General features: G+C 44.8%; 1 protein-coding gene across 1 annotated transcript in view; it reads left to right on the top strand.

Annotated features, from left to right (window-relative positions):
- The window catches only part of PDIA6 (protein disulfide isomerase family A member 6), a 166,606-nt gene that overhangs the window by 34,916 nt on the left and 111,679 nt on the right, over window positions 1–20,011 (top strand). Inside the window, exon 2 of the mRNA XM_029595893.1 lies at window positions 37–178. Within this exon, the coding sequence (XP_029451753.1) occupies window positions 37–178 (142 nt within the window). The remainder of the gene's footprint in view (window positions 1–36; window positions 179–20,011) is intronic.

Here is a 20,011-nt window from a genome sequence, read left to right as displayed (position 1 = left end):
ATTATTCTTCTGTTTTTGTTTTGTTTTTTTATGTAGGTGCAGTGTCCTGCACATTCATCTTGGCAGTGAATAGTTTATATTCCTCTAGTGATGATGTCATAGAGCTAACGCCCACAAATTTTAACAGTGAAGTAATTCAGAGTGACAGTCTATGGCTGGTAGAATTCTACGCTCCATGGTAAGTATTCATTAACCAGTTATTTTTATTAAATTTTTTTTTATATACAGACATTCAATCTGACATATCACATCAGTTTACATTCAGGTATTGTAGGTATTTCCCCATCCCCAGAAGGCTTACAATCTAAGTTCATACCTGAGGCAATGGAGGGTAAAGTGACTTGCCCACGGTCACAAGGAGCGAAGTGGGACTTGAACCCTGGTCTCCTGGTTCATAGACCACTGCTCTAACCACTAGGCTATTCCTCCCACTACAGTTGGAAAATACATGAGGGATTTCCCTTCCCCCCCCCCCCCCCCCCTTATCCTAATGTAGTCCTGTTTTAATAAGTATCATGTTCTTCAATCAGAACATGTGCTTGTGTGTAGAATAGGGTAACTTTCATAGTTGAGTCCTGCAGGAAACCTAGCATATTTGTCTGAAGTTTGATTTGGCAGGTAGCTGATGTAGATGTATCAGTGGGGAAACCTTGTTACAAGAAATTCTCAAAAGATGAGCAATCCTGATGGGGTAACATTCCTCTGCACCCAGGCGGGCCAGTCTACCAGTGGGTTATGCACTCCTACCAGCAGAGGGAGACTGAGTAAAATTGACTCACTGATGTCACAGAGCCTTGCCCCGACATCAGTCTGCCACTATTCTCAGTCTCTAGCAGATAGTGAACATGTAGCTCCCTTGTGGATTTTATTTATTTGTTTTATAAACTAAAAGCAGAGAGAGAAGATTAGGAGAAGTGAACCAGAGCTTGAACTCCTGAGGAGACACACCTGTTGGTTTGTTGGTTCCTCACTCGGTTGAGTGCTTTGTCTGAAAGTGGACTTTTTTTTTTTTTTTTTTTTAAGGATGAGGGAGTGTGCAGCAGTGAAGGCATGTGGAGGTGGTAAGGGACGGTTATGCTCTGGAATTTCTCTGAATTCCTCCAGATGTCTCTCCCTGCAACTCTGTATTGAAGAGAGCAGACTACGTTAAGAAGGCTGATAGATCTTAGGGCTGTGATTCCACTTCCCAGATCACAAGAAAATACGGGGCACTATTCCATTTTTTTTGTCATTCCCGAGATGGAAGCAGGGTCCTTTTGACCCATCTGGGATCTAAAGGGAGACAATCTGCATTTGCACATTGGCATTCAGGATGGAAACTTTGCGCTTCATAATTGTAGCAAAAAGAATTTCTCACAGCTCTTGATCTGATGGATGCCTATTTGCACATTCCCATTCATCAGGAACATTGTTTCCTACATTTCACCGTTCTGGGACATCATTATCTATTTCAGGCCCTGTCTGGGCGCAGTAGCAAGCCCAAAGGGCTTGCTACTGCGCCCAGAACATTCTCCAAAGTTATGGTGGTGGTGGCTCTGTGCAAGGCATTCTTGTCCATCTGTATCTGGACAACTGGTTGGTTGATTTGGGCCAAAGTGCAGAAGAGAATAATTTGGCATCTCGCAAGGTGATTTCTTTGCTTCAGGAACTAGGCTGGGTGGTAAACTTAGCCAAGAGCACTTTACAGCCATCTCAGACCCCAGACTACCTCAGCGTGCAATTTGATATGGCAGGGGCAGAGTGTTTCTGCTGGAGAGTCTCATTTAGAAATCAGTTGCTCATGTTCAGACCTCAAGATGGACTGTTCGCCCAATAGTATGATCTTACTGCAAGTGCTCAGATCTATGGTGGCCACGTTGGAAGTAGTTCACTGGGCGAGGGTACACATGAGGTCCTTTCAGCAAAAATTGCTCTCCCAGTGGAATCCACATAAGAACATAAGAAATTGCCATGCTGAGTCAGACCAAGGGTCCATCAAGCCCAGCATCCTGTTTCCAACAGAGGCCAAAACCAGGCCACAAGAACCTGGCAATTACCCAAACACTAAGAAGATCCCATGCTACTGATGCAATTAATAGCAGTGGCTATTCCCTAAGTCAAAACCTCATTAAGAAAATGAGCAATCTCTACAGCCGGGCCCACCCTCTGGAACTCACTGCCTCTGGAGCTTCGCCAAGAAACATGTCATCAAACTTTTAAGAAACACATAAAAACATGGCTCTTCCGACAAGCCTTCCCGGAATCTCAAGAACACTTGGACACCGGCCAAAGGGCATAACAGCTCACTACAAGACCCATGATCACTCTCACTTCCCTTAGGGCCCGATAACGCCTGATTTGGACAGTCCATATGTTATGAAAGACACCCTAGTAGATGCATTAGTTCATGATACGCCCATTAACATTGTTCGCTGTTACATGTATCATTCAGTTTTATTTTATTCGTTTTGTTACGTCTATTTATTTTGTTACGTATATTAACGCTGTTCGATTCATTCATTTACGACTATTTAATATTTACATTCTATTGTTCTGACACCTTGTTTAATGTAACTCCTTAACCGCGACTGTTTTGTTATAATGGCAACCGATCTGATTTGATATTTGTATCAAGAATGTCAGTATATAAAAATTCTAAATAAATAAATAGCCATTAATGGACTTCTCCTCCAAGAACTTATCCAAACCTTTTTTGAACCCAGCTACACTAACTGCACTAACCACATCCTCTGGCAACAAATTCCAGAGCTTTATTGTGCATTGAGTGAAAAAAGAATTTTCTCCGATTAGTCTTAAATGTGCTACTTGCTAACTTCATGGAATGCCCCCTAGTCCTTCTATTATTCGAAAGTGAAAATAAGAGTCACATCTACTCGTTCAAGACCTCTATCATATCCCCCCTCAGCCGTCTCTTCTCCAAGCTGAACAGCCCTAACCTCTTCAGCCTTTCCTCATAGGGAAGCTGTTCCATCCCCTTTATCATTTTGGTTGCCCTTCTCTGTACCTTCTCCATCGCAACTATATCTTTTTTGAGATGCGGCGACCAGAATTGTACACAGTATTCAAGGTGTGGTCTCACCATGGAGCGATATAGAAGCATTATGACATTTTCCGTTCTATTAACCATTCCCTTCCTAATAATTCCTAACATTCTATTTGCTTTTTTGACTGCTGCAGCACACTGAGCTGACGATTTTAAAGTATTATCCACTATGATGCCTAGATATTTTTCCTGGGTGGTAGCTCCTAATATGGAACCTAACATCGTATAACTACAGCAATGGTTATTTTTCCCTATATGCAACACCTTGCACTTGTCCACATTAAATTTCATCTGCCATTTGGATGCCCAATCTTCAAGTCTTGCAAGGTCCTCCTGCAATGTATCACAGTCTGCTGTGATTTAACTACTCTGAATAATTTTGTATCTGCAAATTTGATAACCTCACTCGTCGTATTCCTTTCCAGATCATTTATATATATATTGAAAAGCACCAGTCCAAGTACAGTGGAGGTAGATGCACCTATGGTGTGGGTGGAGCAATATCTTCAGGACATACCCACATGCCACACTACCAGGAAGGACGATGTATGAGCAGATTTCCTCAGCAGACAAGTCTTGGCCCTAGGACAGTGGGAGCTGGCGAATGAGCCCTTTCAACTCATAGTGGACAGTTGGGGTCGGCTGTACCTGGATTTGATGGCAAGTTCCAGCATGAAGGTGCCACTATTCTTTAGTCGCAGAAGAGATCTGGGAGTGCTGGGAATTGATGCTCTTGTCCAGGTGTGGCCATGGAGTGGATGATCAGCAGGGTGATTTGGAAGATGCGAGTCAGACTGAGACCATACTTCTGGTGACTCCAGATTAGCCCCAGAGGCTGTGGTATGCTGATCTGTCTGTCCTCTCAAGACTTCCAGTCAGGAAGGATCTCTTGCTTCAAGAGCCATTACTGGGTCGGTTTTGTCTTATAGTTTGACCCTTGAGAGGGCTTGGTTGCTGAAATGCGGTTATTCCTTAGCGATTTCCACTTTACTTTGGGCCAGGAAGTTTTCTACATCTCTAGCTTATATTGGAGTTTGGAAAGTGTAGAGCTGATGTGGCTTGTGAGGTTCTCGTCCTCTTAAAGTTGAAATTCCACTGATATTGGAATTTTTGCAGGAAGGTTAATGGCTTGGCCTTAAACGCTCTGCAGATGCAGGTAGCAGCTCTCGCTTGCATTTGGAGACAGGTCAGTGGTAGACACTTGTCTTCCCATCCAGATGTGTCCAGGTTCTTGAAAGAAGTCAAGCATCTTCATCCTTCCTTGTGTCTTCTGGTGCCTCTTTGGGATCTTAATCTCATATTGTGTTTTTTGGCGGGTCCTACATTTCGGCCACTCCATGCTCTCTTCTTGTGGTTGCTTACCTTGAAAACTATTCTTCTGGTGGCAGTCTGTTCGGCAAGGCAATCTTCCGAGCTACAGGGGCATGGCTCCAGAAGGCAGTGCAGCTTAGGACTGTACCTTCCTTTTTTTTTTACCAACAATGGTTTTGGAGTTTCATTTGAATCAGTCTGTTTCCTGCCCACTCTGGACAGGAATAGAGATGAATGGGATTATCGTTTTCGCATGCCTTGGATGTCAAGTGGCATCTGGTGCAGTACTTGAAAATTACTAGATCCTTGAGGAAGACTGATCATCTGTGCTGTGGTGGAGGTAAACAAGGGGTTCTGTCCCACAGGTGACTATAGTCCATTGGCTGAAGGAAGTCTTCACTGATGCCCATGTGGATCTGAATGTACCATTACTTAGACAGGTCAAGGCGCTCATTAGAATTCAGGTAGTCTCATGGGCAGATATTCGATTGTTGACTCCTGTCAGTTTGCCGGGCAGCAATATGGTCATCCTTTATATACCTTCTCCAGGCATTACCACTTTGACGATAGGGCTCAGGACACAGGTTTCGCACGTGTGGTGTTGATGGGACCACAAGCAGCCTCCCACCCTTTTTGGCAATAGCTTTGGTACATCCCACTGTTGTGGACTGGCCTGGCTGAGTGCAGAAGAAGAAATTACTACTTAACTTCTAATTTCCTTTCCTGTAAGGAAGACAAGCCAATCCATAACCCACCGAGGGCTGCCTACTTGCTTTTAGGTCATCCTTTATATGGGGATGATGCAGAGTGGTGTTTATTTTGTTTTGTTTGAAGGACTGGTAAGTGAAATAAACAGTTCCTAAGATGTTAACTTTTTTGCTGAGCTCAGTGTTTCCCAATTGGTTGGAAGCATGAGTGGTTGTCTGTTAACAGTCGTGTTCAAGTATTAATTTGTCCACAGTTTGGCTTTTCTGCAGATACTGGTAGGCTGATGTCAAGGCAGGGCTATATGTCAGCGAGTCAGTTTTACTCCGTCTCCATATGTTTGCAGGAGTGCATAACCCATTGGTGAGGCTTGGCTTGCCGCCTTTAGAGCAGTGTTTCCCAACCAGTGTGCCTTTTAGACTTGATCAGGTGTGCCACAGAAAAATCACCACTGCCTGATGCTCAAATCCAGACCAGCAGATAAGTTCTACTCTCAGCATTTTACAGCTCCTTTCTGAGAATGTGTAATCATGCATGCCTCTGTTTTGGGTTTTTTTTAAACTACAAACGAGATCTATAGTGTGGTAGATAATGGGAGCATGCAGGGTACATATAGCTGGACCTGCTTTTGTGTAGCACACATTTCAAACGGCATTTCCTCATCTTGACCCACCTTTCAGTCCTTCCAGATGGGGAGAGCATGTTCTGAACATTGCATGCGACTTTCTGTACATTGGGAGCAGTAGTAGTGAAGGAGCTCTGGCAGCCTTTACGGCCACTGATCTTCGATAATATCAGCATTGAGAATTTCCTCTGATTTCAAGGGAGGTTTCTTTTGGCTTGTAGAATCTTATTTTTGTCAAGGTAACGAACCAAGGTAGCTACCTGTACCACATTGACTTTTTCCTTCTCGTCCACTTGTACATAGAGCTGGTCCATTGTGATAGGTTCCTGTGTGTTTCCACGCACTCTTCCTTTGTTTTAAAATTTGGAAAAGAGAGTGGTGGGACTTTCAGTGCTTCCTTAGCTTTGCTTTTGGCCACATAAGGCCTTTCTATGTCTGCACTGCCAGCTTGGTGGAGTTTGGTATGCCACGCAACATTTTTGTTAATGTAGTTGCTCCTTGGACTTAAAGGTTGGAAAACACTGCTTTAGAGGAAAGGATATTATCAGGGAAGTAGTAATTTCTGTCTGTCATACCATCACAACGGTCTACATAGTTAATAAAAATGCAATAAGATAATAAAATATAGAATAAAATTCAGTAAGACTGTAGCAAATAAAATGAAAGATTAAATAGTATGAATTTTCTTACTGGATACTTATTTACTATCTAAAAAAAAATCCATAAAAACAGAAATAATAGAAAAATGCTGGATCTAATGTCAGTTATGGTCTTGATAAGCTTTGCTAAATAGCCAGTTTTTTAGGTCTTTTTTTTAAATGTCTTGATACTTGCTTGATGTTTCTTTGTGTGTCACGGTTTGTCATGCAGATTCTAAGCTCTGGCACTTTCTCAAAGATCATATACCAGTAGGCAGTGGTGGAGCAACTAGTTATGCTATCTGTACAAGAAGATACTTCTCGCCACATTTTCACTCCTCCAGAAGGCATCCTTCTAGATTTTGTTGTTTTGTCCTTTGTAGGCACTTTAATCTTTGTTGAAATAACAGCATCACACACATCTGGATTCCTTAGCTGTAATCCTCGGAGATTTCAACTTGCATGTCGACAACCCCACACGCTCATCCAGCTGCAAGGCTTTCCTCACCGCCATGTCAGCCATGGGATTCAAGCAGATAATTAACAAACCTACCCACAAAGTGGGTCACACTTTGGACCTTATCTTTGTAAACTCTGGCATCACACATTCATCCCACCCAGTATGTAAGCAGGTTCCCTGGTCAGACCACACATTAATCTCCACCACCATCACGCTGGTGGAATCCAATAATATCCACCTCCCTCAACCTTCATTTCTCTACAGAAACACCTGCTCATTGGATGAACTCGGCAAACAACTGGCCTTAGAACTCCCACTCATTGACGTCTCCTCTCCCAACTCAGCTCTCCACTCCTGGAGCATCTTAACAGAGGCCATAGCAAATAAATTATGCTCGCTAACAACAACAAAATTTAACCCCAACTCTTCCAAAAGACAACCATGGTTCACTAGTGACCTTCGAAAACTCAAACAGATCCTATGACAGAAAGAGAGTAAATGGCGTAAAGCACCTGGCCACAGCACCCTCTCAGCCTACAAGCTTGCTCTGCACTACAAGAGCTCCACCCTAAAAGCAAAAAGGGACTTCTATGCTCATAAAATACATGACCTCATCTTCGACGTTAAAGCCCTTTTTGCATACGTTTCCAATCTAACACAAATCAACGCTCCTGACATTCCACTCAACCAAGCTCAATCAAAAGCAGAAGAGTTGGCCCTCTTCTTTCGAAATAAAATCACTAACCTCCTATCACAGCTTCCTTCCAACACCACCTCGCCTTCTAGTTCTTATCACCACCCCAATAAAGACATCTCTCTCAAATCTTTTGATCCTATAACAACCTCAGAGATCCAAGCAGTTTTGAAGAAAATGAAACCCTCCTCTCATCCCTTCGACCGAATCCCCTCTAAGCTGCTACTACTAATCCCAGACTCCATCTCCAAAGCATTGGCGGACATCATTAACTGTTCTCTATCCCAGGGAATCTATCCAGATGATCTTAAACTGGCCTCCATCAAACCACTCCTAAAGAAACCTAATCTGGACCCTAAAGATCCCAATAGCTTCCGCCCAATCTCCACCTCCCATTTATAGCCAAGGTCATGGAAAAATTAGTCAATACACAATTATCGGATTATATCGAAGACCACAAAATTCTGTTACCCTCCTAATTTGGATTCCGAAAAACAGCACAGAATCCCTACTCATATCCCTGACATACTATCTCATCATGGGCCTAGACAAAGGTCACTCCTTCTTCTTACTGATTCTCCTGGACCTTTCAGCGGCTTTTGACACTGTTAACCATTCCATCCTCCTCCTAAACCAGTTGTCAAACATCTGCGTAACAGGAACTGCTCTGGCCTGGTTCAAAACTTTCCTTGATAACAGAAGCTATAAGGTTAAAATACACAACAAAGAATCACTCCGTCACCATTCCTCCCTAGGAGTTCCCCAGGGTTCTTCCTTGTCCCCCACCCTCTTCAATATTTACCTCCTTCCACTATGCAAGCTGCTAACCAAAATGAGCCTAAAACACTTCTTATACGCCGACGATGTCCAGATCGTGATCCCCCCCCCCCCCCCCAAAGAATCTATTACTAAAACACTTGAATTCTGGGAAAACTGCCTTCAGGAAATTAACGGCCTCCTCACCTACTTAAACTTAATTCTAAATTCCTCTAAGACCGAACTCCTTCTCATCTCCCCAGAAAACAGTACTATCACCTTGAACACACCATCAAACCTTCACATCACCCAAGCAAGAGACTTAGGGGTTATCATTGATAATCGGCTAAACCTTAAACCCTTCATCAACCAAACTAAGGACTGTTTCCATAAACTACATGTCTTGAAAAGAATAAAACCACTCTTTCACTTTCAAGATTACAGAACGGTTCTGCAAGCTATAATCTTCTCTAAGATAGACTACTGTAACTCTGTCTTATTAGGTCTCCCCTCTTCTCACACCAAACCTCTTCAGATGGTACGAAATGCGGCAGCCAGAATACTGACAAACACGAGGAAAAGAGACCACATTTCTCCCATCCTTAAAGACCTCCACTGGCTGCCAATCCACTACAGAATCATGCATAAGGCCATTACCACAATATTTAAAGCCATCCATCACCAAGCTCCACTAAACCTACAAATCCCATTCAGAAAACATACCTCCTCCAGACCTACTAGAGAAGCTTACAGAGACTCACTATATGTCCCCCATGCCAAAACCTCTCAACATATACAGGCATGATGTGATTTTATCATGAATGCCGGTATATAAGAAACCTAAATAAATAAATTTAGAGACCGAACTTTCTCTACAGCAGGACCATCTCTATGGAACGCCATTCCACCGGAACTTCGTCAAGAACTGTGCCTTAGAACATTCAGAAAAAGGCTTAAGACGTGGTTGTTCAAACAAGCGTTTCCAGACCCTATTTGAATCGTATATGAACGACAGCCACAATCAGACATTTTTATAATACTGTAAATAATGGCTCTTACTGTTAAATTCCTTTAAACTTTCCTCCATCCAGTTTTAGCATCCTGTTTTATTGTAACTTCAGAGTTTTTCATTTCACTTGTTAAAGTTCTGTTCAGTTATTTATTTTTTTTTTAATTTACACCCCCTTGTTTTATGTAAACCAGCATGATGTGATTCTAATCTTGAATGCCGGTATAGAAAAATGCTAAATAAATAAATAAATTATATCTTTGTAAATGTTTTCCACGTACATTGCCTTTTTATTCTATTCCTTTTGCTGAGTGTTACATGCTGGTAATTTTCTAATTCTTTTTCAGTCTGTTTTTTTGTGAATGACATCATTAAAGCAGGCCAGTGACTTCAGGAACTGCTCTCAGTGCAAATGCAATCATTTTGTACCAGTGATGACTGTGTGTGTTTTTGTGGCTTATTTGTTTTGTTTTTTTTTATTTGTTGCTCTTTTTGGGGGAGACAGGAAGTTTTCCTTTATTTTCCTCACCCAGCTTTTTGCACCTCTCTTGCCTCCTTTCTATTCCCCCCCCCCCCCCCCCAATCTTTTAGCTAACCAACATCTCTACTGTTTGTGACCTAGTGTGGCCCAAAGTGTCATATTGTCCTCTGCACAACCTGCTTGGGGACTGCACCTGCCCTCTGCAGCAGCTTCTGTTCAATGGAACTTGTGCAGGAGCCACAGCTATAAACTTGTCACCTTTTTGTTCCCTTTTCTTGTGCCCAACTTTAACTCCCGCATTTTTCCCACCCACAGGGCCGGTGCAAGGGGATTAGGCGCCCTAGGCGAGCCTTCTCTCTTGCGCCCCGACTCCTACATCGTTCTTGATCACGCCTACCAACTGTGTGGTTTTCTGGGTCGCAAGCAGGTTGGGCACTGCTCGCGGCCCGCCAAATCTCCACTCCTTTTTGCCGTCGCTTGTGGCCCCATATGGTTCGCACCTAGTGGCGTAGCAAAGGTCTCCGGTGCCCGGGGGCTAATGCATTTGTATCCTCTCCTCTCCAGCATCCCCCCCCCCCCCTTAATCCTTCTTGTACTAATGCTTAAGGTCACAGAAAATCAGTGGCATCACTAGACAGAAGAATTTTTATTTTTTTTTGGGGGGGGGGGGAACCAAAATGACATTTCTTCTTCACACCCACTATAACATGGATCCTGCTTTAAAATTGGTTACAAAAAAAAAGTCCAAAGGGTGTTCTGCGTAATTTTAAAAAGCTGGCCAGTTTCACACTTCTAGTAAAACTACTATAAAATCGTTTGATAGCCTCATTCAACTAATTCTATATGGCTATGAGAGTGAAGTCTGGAATATATAGGAAGGGACAGAATGTCAATATAATTCTCACAGGACAAGCAGGATGGTAGTCCTCACATATGGGTGACATCACAGGATAGAGCCCAATTACAGTAAACTTCTGTCAAAGTTTCCAGAGCTTTGACTGGCCCCTACTGGGCATGCCCAGCATGGCACTACCGTGCAGCCAGCAGGGGTCCCCCTTCAGTCTTCTTTTTTCTGCGCAGCAGTAGCCTCGCGGTTAAGGAGCTCTGCAGAGATTCCTGACAGGAATTTTCCTCACGGAATTACTAAAAGTTAATTTGCCCTACAGGGGTCCCTCCTTTAACTTTTCCAAGCTGCGGTACTCTGGTAAGTTTTTATCCGTATTACCGTCGAGTTTGGCCCTTGCGGTCTACTGGCCGTCGACCATACCGGTGCTCAATTTTTTGCCATGGCGTCGGGGTTCCATCGGTGCCCGGACTGTAATCGCACCATGTCAATCACAGACCCCCATAAATTCTGTGTAATGTGTCTTGGACGAGAGCACGATGTCTTGACCTGCACCAAATGTGCCCTAATGACACTAAAAGGTCGCAAGGCCAGATTGGAGAAGATGGAACTTCTCTTCCGTGCTCAAACCCCGACTCCGTCCATTGCATCGACTTCGTCAGAACCGGCTCCATCAAATTCGCACCAGCATCGACCACCAACCGGTGACCGTCCGGCATTGAATACATCTCGGCCTTTGACACCCTCTACTCCCCCTCAGGACCGAGGGGATCGTAGAGACAAACATCGCCATCGAAAGTCTCGGACCATCAAGGGAGCGAAATCATCAACGCCGCCGTCAAAGAAACCCCGTCCAGAAAAGGCACCGACCTTTTCAGCGACCGGGTCATGGAGGCAACCCTCGCCCAACAGGGTATCGGGAGCCGCGACTCCGCCTTTAACAGTGGTCCCTCCAGCTATCCTCTGCCTCCTTCTCTTCCGGAACCGGGGCTGCTTGCTCCAGGTCTCTGAGAAAAACTGGACCAGATGGATCAGGAAGCCATCAACAAGGTGATGCAACAACTCCAGGTTCCTCCGGTACCGATTGTGGAACAGACCCGATTCTGGCAGCGTTGGCACTGCTGCTCTCCAGGATGGAAGCACTCATTGCCGCTTTTCCCACCAATGGACCCCAGGTTACTGATGGCTCAGGTGCCCTTCCCGCTTACTCTGTCATTGGGAGGAGAAACACCGTTCCGCATCCCTCTATCGGGAGTTCTGCCAATGCCGATACGTCCCTCGCCACTGATCCAACCATCGATGCCAATACGCCTGACGGCACCACCGAACCATCCATCGATGCCGGTGCCTTCGGTGCCTCGATCAGGACCTTTGGGTATCCCACCACCCCATCCCCCTCTACTTCCTAGAGGGGCAGGTGCTGATCCCTATGACACCTGGACTGATGATTCCTCACCAGACACCGATGATTTGCCTTAACCACCTTCACCCACTGAAAGTAGAAAGCGTTCTCCTCCAGAGGACCTTTCCTTTATAAATTTTGTGAAGGAAGTGTCTGAATTGGTTCCTTTCCAATTGCAGACTGAACAGGATGATAGACATCAGATGATGGAGTTGCTCCAATTCCTGGATGCTCCCAAGGAAATAATCTCCATCCCTATCCACCAGGTTCTTCTGGACCTCCTCAAGAAGAACTGGGAACATCCTGGCTCCATTGCTCCAGTCCACAGAAAAGCTGACACTACCTATTTGGTGCTGTCAGCTCCGGGCTTTCAGAAGCCTCAATTGGATCTCCAATCTGTAGTGGTAGAATCTGCACAGAAGAGAGCAAAGAGGTCAAAGCCTCACACTTCTTTTCCCCCTGGCAAGGAACAGAAGTTTCTAGATGCCATTGGTCGCCGAGTCTTCCAAGCATCAATGCTCATTTCCCGAATTGCCGCTTATCAGCTCTATATGACCCAATATAATAGGATCATTTTTAAGCAGATACAAGACTTGACAGACTCCCTGCCTCAGCAATTTCAAGATCAGCTCCAAACCCTAGTAAACAAGGGTTTTGAGGCAGGCAAGCATGAGATCAGATCATCCTATGATGTCTTTGATACTGCTACCAGGGTATCTGCAGCTATTTCGGCAAAAAGGTGGGCCTGGCTCAAGTCTTCTGACCTTCGCCCTGAGTTACAAGACAGGTTATCTGATTTGCCCTGTGTAGGAGATAATCTGTTTGGCGAACAAATTCAACGTACGGTGGCGGAACTTAAGGACCATCATGAGACCCTAAGACAGCTCTCTCTGATGCCTTCTGACTACTCTTCTAAACAGCCCTTCCGAAAGGACTCTAAAAAGTCATTCTTCCGCCCGAAGAAGTCCTACCCGCCACCAACCAGATCCCGTTCCACGAGACCTTTTCAAAAAGTCCAGTCTCGTCAGACACTGAAACAAAAACCACAAGCAGCTCCTCAACCAGGTCCCGCTTCAGGTTTTTGACTTCTACCTAGAGAGCAGCAGCCAGCTTCCATTACCTCACATACCACTGGAATGTCGATTTGTGCCACTTCCACAACATATGGCACTCAATCACCTCAGACCAATGGGTACTGGCAATTAATTGCTCAGGGTTACCATCTGAGCTTTCTCTCCATGCCACCGGACTCCCCACCTCTACAGACGTGGAGAACATCCGATCACTCCATCCTTCTGGATCAAGAGGTCTCCCTACTTCTCCAGTTCAAGGCAATAGAACTGGTACCCTACTCTCAGCATGGCCTAGGATTCTATTCCCGGTACTTTCTAATCCCCAAATAATCGGGAGGCATTGGTCCTATTCTGGACCTACGGGCCCTCAACAAGTACCTCCAGCGAGAGAAGTTCAAGATGGTAACCTTAGGCTTGCTTCTTCCTTTTCTACAAAGAGGAGACTGGTTCTGCTCTCTGGACCTCCAGGATGCATACACTCATATTGCGATAACTCCAGCTCATCGCAAATACCTGAGGTTTCTAGTAGGCCCCAAGCACTATCAATACAGAGTGCTTCCATTCGGCCTAGCGTCTGCGCCACGAATCTTCACAAAATACCTCGTAGTAGTTGCAGCCTTCCTCAGGACCCAAGGTGTTCACATCTACCCCTATCTAGATGACTGGTTAATCAGGGCTCCCACTCAGCAAGTTGCTCTGTCGTCCCTCAATCTAACCTTACACACTGTAATTTCATTAGGATTTCTAGTCAACTATGACAAACCTACTTAGTCCCACCTCAAACCTTGTCGTTCATTGGGGCAGACTTGGATACCTTGCAGGCAACGGCTTTTCTGCCTCGACAGCGAGCTCTTGCTCTCGTATCTCTTGCACACCAGCTGCATTCTCAGCACTGCGACTGCACGTCACTTTCTCATCCTCCTGGAACACATGGCGACCTCAGTTAAGGTCACACCAATGGCCCGTTTGGCCATGAGTCATGCAGTAGACACTAAGGTCTCAATGGACTCAAAGCATTCAGCCCCTGTCGACCATTGTCCAAGTAACAGACTCACTCCGTCAGTCTCTAGCCTGGTGGAAAAATCAGATCAATCTCCTCCACGGCTTGCCCTTTCAGGCTCCAGACCCTCAATTAATTCTCACCACCGATGCTTCCAACCTCGGATGGGGAGCCCATGTGGCCAATCTGCAGACACAAGGATCTTGGTCTCCAGAGAAAGCCAAACACCAAATAAATTTCCTGGAGCTTTGAGCAATCGAATATGCTCTCAGGGCATTTCAGGATTGCCTCTCAAATCGAATTATCCTGATCCAGACAGACAACCAGGTGGCCATGTGGTACATCAACAAATAGGGAGGCACAGGCTCCTTCCTTCTGTGTCAGGAAGCTGCACAGATATGGGCGGAAGCTCTCTCCCATTCGATGTATCTCAGGGCCACCTATTTGCCGGGAGTAGACAATGTGTTGGCAGACAAGCTGAGTCGCATCTTTCAACCGCACGAGTGGTCTCTCAACCCCTCAGTAGCGAACACCATCTTCCAACAATGGGGATATCCTCAAATAGACCTCTTTGCATCTCCTCAAAAATGCAAAGTAGAGAACTTCTGCTCTCTCATTCGCAGCAAACACTCTCAGCCCAGAGACGCATTCTCCCTCTTGTGGGCAACCGGTCTACACTATGCATTCCCTCCAATTCCTCTTCTCTCGAAGACTCTCGTGAAGTTACGTCAGGACAAGGGTACCATGATCCTGATAGCACCTCACTGGCTACGCCAAGTGTGGTTTCCAATACTTCAGGACCTCTCTATTCGCAGGCACATTCCCTTGGGAAAGAACCTGCTTCTGATCACACAAAATGATGCGTGCCTCCACCACCCTAACCTTCATGCCTTGTCCCTGGTGGCATGGATGTTGAAAGGTTAATCCTTCAGCCCTTAACCTTTCTGAACCAGTTTCCCGTGTCTTGATTGCTTCACGGAAGCCTTCCACGAGAAAATCTTACTCTTATAAATGGAACAGGTTTACGTCATGGTGCTCTTCTCAGTCCCTTGACCCCTTTACCTGTCCAATCACAAAGATTTTGGACTATCTCTGGCATTTTATCAGTCAGGTCTAAAAACCTCTTCAATCAGAATGCATGTCAGTGCGGTAGCCGCCTTCCATAAAAGTGTCGGATGTTCCTAGATCAGTACAACCTCTTGTAACATGTTTTCTGAAAGGCTTGCTTCACCTCAAGCCTCCACTGCGTCCTCCGGCCCCTTCTTGGGACCTCAACCAAGTTTTGGGTCGGCTCATGAAACCACCATTCAAGCCTCTTCACTCCTGTGATCTTCACTATCTCACATGGAAAGTGATTTTCCTTCTGGCAATCACTTTAGCTCACAGTTAGGGAATTACCTATCCACCTTACACTAAACTTCTGCAGGACTGGGCAGTACTCCGCACTCACCCTAAATTTTTACCCAAGGTAGTTTCGGATTTTCATCTAAATCAATCCATAATACTACCTACCTTTTTTCCCAGGTTCCAGTCCAGGAGAACAGGCTCTGCATACCCTTGACTGTAAACGGGCTCTAGCATTCTACTTAGACAGTACAGTTGCCTACAGGGAAAGCACTCAATTGTTTGTCTCTTTCTATTCTAACAAGTTAGAGAAGCCTGTGGATAAGCAGACTTTCTCTCCTCCTGGTTGGCGGATTGCATATCCTTTTGCTAATAGCAAGCGGGCATTCCATTTCAAGACCGTGTTAAATCACACACTGTGAGGGCCATGGCGACTTCAGTAGCACACCTACAATTGGTGCCACTTTCTGACATTTGCAGAGCTGCCACCTGGCGTTCTCTCCATACCTTTGCAGCCCACTATTGCTTGGACAAAGCAGGAAGACAAGATTCCATCTTTGGCCAGTCTCTCCTTTGTAACCTGTTTACAACGTGACATACCAATACACTTCCGCCTGCCCGTTACGGTTCAGGATGCCCTCTACCAAACTCCTCACCAATATTTGTGCCTATTGGGTACATTTGGTGCATTTCTCAGACATCTTCCGCTTGGTACTCACCCATATGTGAGGACTACCATTCTGCTTGTCCTGTGAGAAAGCAAATGTTGCTTCCCTGTAGCAAGTGTTCTCACAGGACAGCAGGATGTTAGTCCTCACGAAACCTGCTCACCGCCCCGCGGTGTTGGGTTCGTAATGTCATCTTATTTTATTTTTCAGCACTGCCTGTAGCTTTTAAACAAGACGGAAGGGGGACCCCTGCTGGCTGCAGGGTTAGTGCCATGCTGGGCATGCCCAGTAGGGGCCAGTTAAAGTTCTGGAAACTTTGACAAAAGTGTTCCGTGATTGGGCTCCTTCCTGTTATGTCACCCATATGTGAGGACGAACATCCTGCTGTCCTGTGAGAACACCTGTTATAGGTAAGCAACACTTGCTATCCTGCACCTCCAGTTCTCTAACTCTGTGCATCCACTGAAATTCCCCCAAACAATGGAGCTTGGATGTTTCCCTTACAGCTCATCATACTAAAAGATATTTTCAAATTCTGGTGTCACCTCAGAGTAACAGCAGCACAAACACCTTCCACTGCCAGGCACATTGTGAACTAACACAAAACCCCGCAAAAAAGACACTCAAAATCTATACTGCAATCTCATCATAACATAACAGTAATAACACCAAGGACTCAAACAATAATAACCCTACCTGTGAAAAAGCAAGGGTAAATATTACACTGGGTCCTAGAATACCAATACACCACCTACTGAGGAAACAAAACAAACCCGATTGCTATAGCTCCCTATACAGACACTGCATACTAGCATAATCTCTCATCACGCTCAGCAGAGACACTCTCACCAAATACAGAATACAAAATGGAAGGAGCACAAATTAGACAAAAACTGAGAAGGAAAAGGAAACTCCAGAAGCAGACTCCGTTGTTAGTAACAAATAGACAAAATAGAACCACCATGTCCTCATAAAAACAAATAAATCAAGAAACATAAAGCATCAGTTATAATAGTTATAAAACCCATAAGAAAATGAATATTGTTAAAACGTACTGATAAATAGGAATTTCTATTAATTAAAATCAATACTTTTTTATCAATTTCCACAACACCAATAAAATATTTCAAAAAGCAAATATATTCAATAACATCCAATAATTAAAAATATAAGGATTTTTAAAAAAGCCCTGCTTGTCCCCTCGTGGGAGATCTTTAGTCGAAGTCACCAGGATAGTGTAAGAGGAGGAGGAGGTGGAGAGGAGCAGCGAGAGAAGAGCAGGAGAAAGAGAAAACGAGAGAAGAGAGAGAGGAGAGCGCGAGAGAGATCGCGTAGAGAGAGAGAGAGAGAGAGGAGAGAAGAGAAGAATAGATAGAGCGAGAGATAAGATCACGAAGAGATAGTAGAGTAGAGATGAGATAGATCGAGCTAGCTCTCGTCTCTGAGCTCTAGACATCTCTGCTCTCTCTATCTCTATCTCTCTCTCATCTCTCTCTCTCTCTCTCTCTCTCTCTCTCTCTCTCTCTCGCACATATTCACATTCCAGTGGGAACACTGAGAAGAGAGTATCACCTTGCTGGTGGCTGAAAGGAATCTGTAAGTTTTTGCTTTGGACATTGTCTTATTTTTAAAAGTATTGGGGAAAAGTTAACTATTTGGGAATATTATTTAGTGTGCTTGTGTATTTGTGCTTTTAATAGTCAGTAAGGCAGTGAATAAACAAGTTAGACTGTATTTTTAAATAGTCAATAAGGCAGCTAGTAAGCAGAACTGAGTGTTTAAGAAAAAAAACACACACACACAAACACCCCCCCCCCCCCCCCCAAAAAAAAAAATTAGCCAGAAGCTAGAAATAAGCTAGGAGCAGTGTATACCTAAGTAAAAAGGTTGAAAAGTTCAGTTCAGTTACTCACCTTGGAAAGGTGTTGAAGTAGTGTGATTTGGTTTGAATAGGTACCAACATTTGTTAATCAAGAGAGCAGTGAGTCACTCTGGCTGACTAACTGAAGTTAGACTGTTTGTGTTTCCCAACCATCCCACCCCTCGCCCACCCACCCCTAGCTCATCCTTTAATTTATAGGCAGGTGCCACTTTCACAAAAAAAAACAAAACCAACTTGATTGAGAGTTTGATCAAACCCCTGTAGGCCACTACCAGACATATAGCGAATTCACTAATACATTTAAAGGACGTTAATTAGACACATTCCTACTCCCATAGCAACCTAAAACTTAACTAGGAACTGATCAAAATTGAGATGAAGGCAGCAGTCCAGCAGCAAGAGGGGGGCTTCCCAGTCTTTTGCAGCGAGTGTCACATGTATGATTTTTTTACCCACCAGTGAGAAGTTATACATGTGCATGCGATGCAAAGAGCTCCTGGGTCTCAGAGAACGAGTCCGATCTCTGGAGGAGCTGAGGCAGACAGAGAGCAATATAGATGAGACCTTCAGGGGCATAGTAGCCAAGTCCCAACTTCAGACTGGCAGCCCTGGTGCTGCCTTGGAGGAAGAAGGTCTCATGATTGGAGATCATCAACCTGGTGTAGCAGGAAAGGATCTTGTAGCAAGGACCTGCTCTCCAGGTGCTGCATTGTCCTTTCGCACTGAGGATATCTCCCCAAGGCCTACTGCCCAGGAGGGAAGGGTTAGGTCGGCCGTCATAGTTGGTGATTCGATTATTAGGAATGTAGACAGCTGGGTGACTGGTGGACATGAGGATCGCCTGGTAACTTGCCTACCTGGTGCGAAGGTGGCGGACCTCACGCGTCACATAGATAGGATTTTAGACAGTGCTGGGGAGGAGCTGGCTGTTGTGGTACATGTGGGAGGGAGGTTCTGGAAGCCAAATTTAGGCTCTTAGGTAGAAAGCTTAAATCCAGAACCTCCAGGGTATCATTCTCTGAAATGCTCCCTGTTCCACGTGCAGGTCACCAGAGGCAGTCAGAGCTCCGGAGTCTCAATGCATGGATGAGACGATGGTGCAAGGAAGAGAGATTCAGTTTTGTTAGGAACTGGGGAACCTTTTGGGGAAGGGGGAGTCCTTTCCGAAGGGATGGGCTCCACCTTAACCAGGGTGGAACCAGACTTCTGGCACTAACCTTTAAAAAGGAGACAGCAGCTTTTAAACTAGAACAAAGGGGAAAGTAGACAGTCGCTCAGCAGCGTATGGTTCGGAGAGAGGTATCTTCAAAGGATACTAATGATTCATTAGAATTAGGGCATCCTGACAGGTTCCAATAATAAGAAAAGTAGTCCAAGTGCCTGTAACTAAAAACTCACCTGAGCTAAAAAATTCTAACTTATCCCTATCAATTAAAAAGCAGAATGAAAATACAAACAAAAAACAAAGTTTGAAGTGTTTGTGTGCTAATGCCAGAAGTCTAAGAAGTAAGATGGGAGAATTAGAATGTATAGCCGTGAATGATGACAGACTTAATTGGCATCTCAGAGACATGGTGGAAAGAGGACAACCAATGGAACAGTGCTATACCGGAGTACAAATTATATTACAATGACAGAGAGGAGCACCCGGGAGGCGGTGTGGTGCTTTATGTCCGGGATGGCATAGAGTCCAACTGGATAAACATCCTGCATGAGACTAAATGCACACTTGAATCTTTATGGGTAGAAATCCCTTGTGTGTTGGGGAAGACTATAGTGATAGGATTATACTACCATCCACCTGGTCAAGATGGTGAGACTGACAGTGAAATGCTAAGAGAAATTACGGAAGCTAACCAAATTGGTAGTGCGGTAATAATGGGAGACTTCAATTACCCCAATATTGACTGGGTAAATGTATCATCGGGACACGCTAGAGAGAGAACGTTCGTGGATGGAATAAATGATAGCTTTATGGAGCAATTGGTTTAGGAACCGACGAGAGAGGGAGCAATTTGAGATCTAATTCTCAATGGAGAACAGGATTTGGTGAGAGAGGTAACTGTGGTGGGGCCG

Source organism: Rhinatrema bivittatum, chromosome 3 (genome assembly GCF_901001135.1).
Source record: "Rhinatrema bivittatum chromosome 3, aRhiBiv1.1, whole genome shotgun sequence".
In the NCBI taxonomy this organism is placed as follows: Eukaryota; Metazoa; Chordata; class Amphibia; order Gymnophiona; family Rhinatrematidae; genus Rhinatrema; species Rhinatrema bivittatum.
Note: the sequence above shows the minus strand (reverse complement) of the source record. Positions and strands in the feature narration are given on the sequence as shown.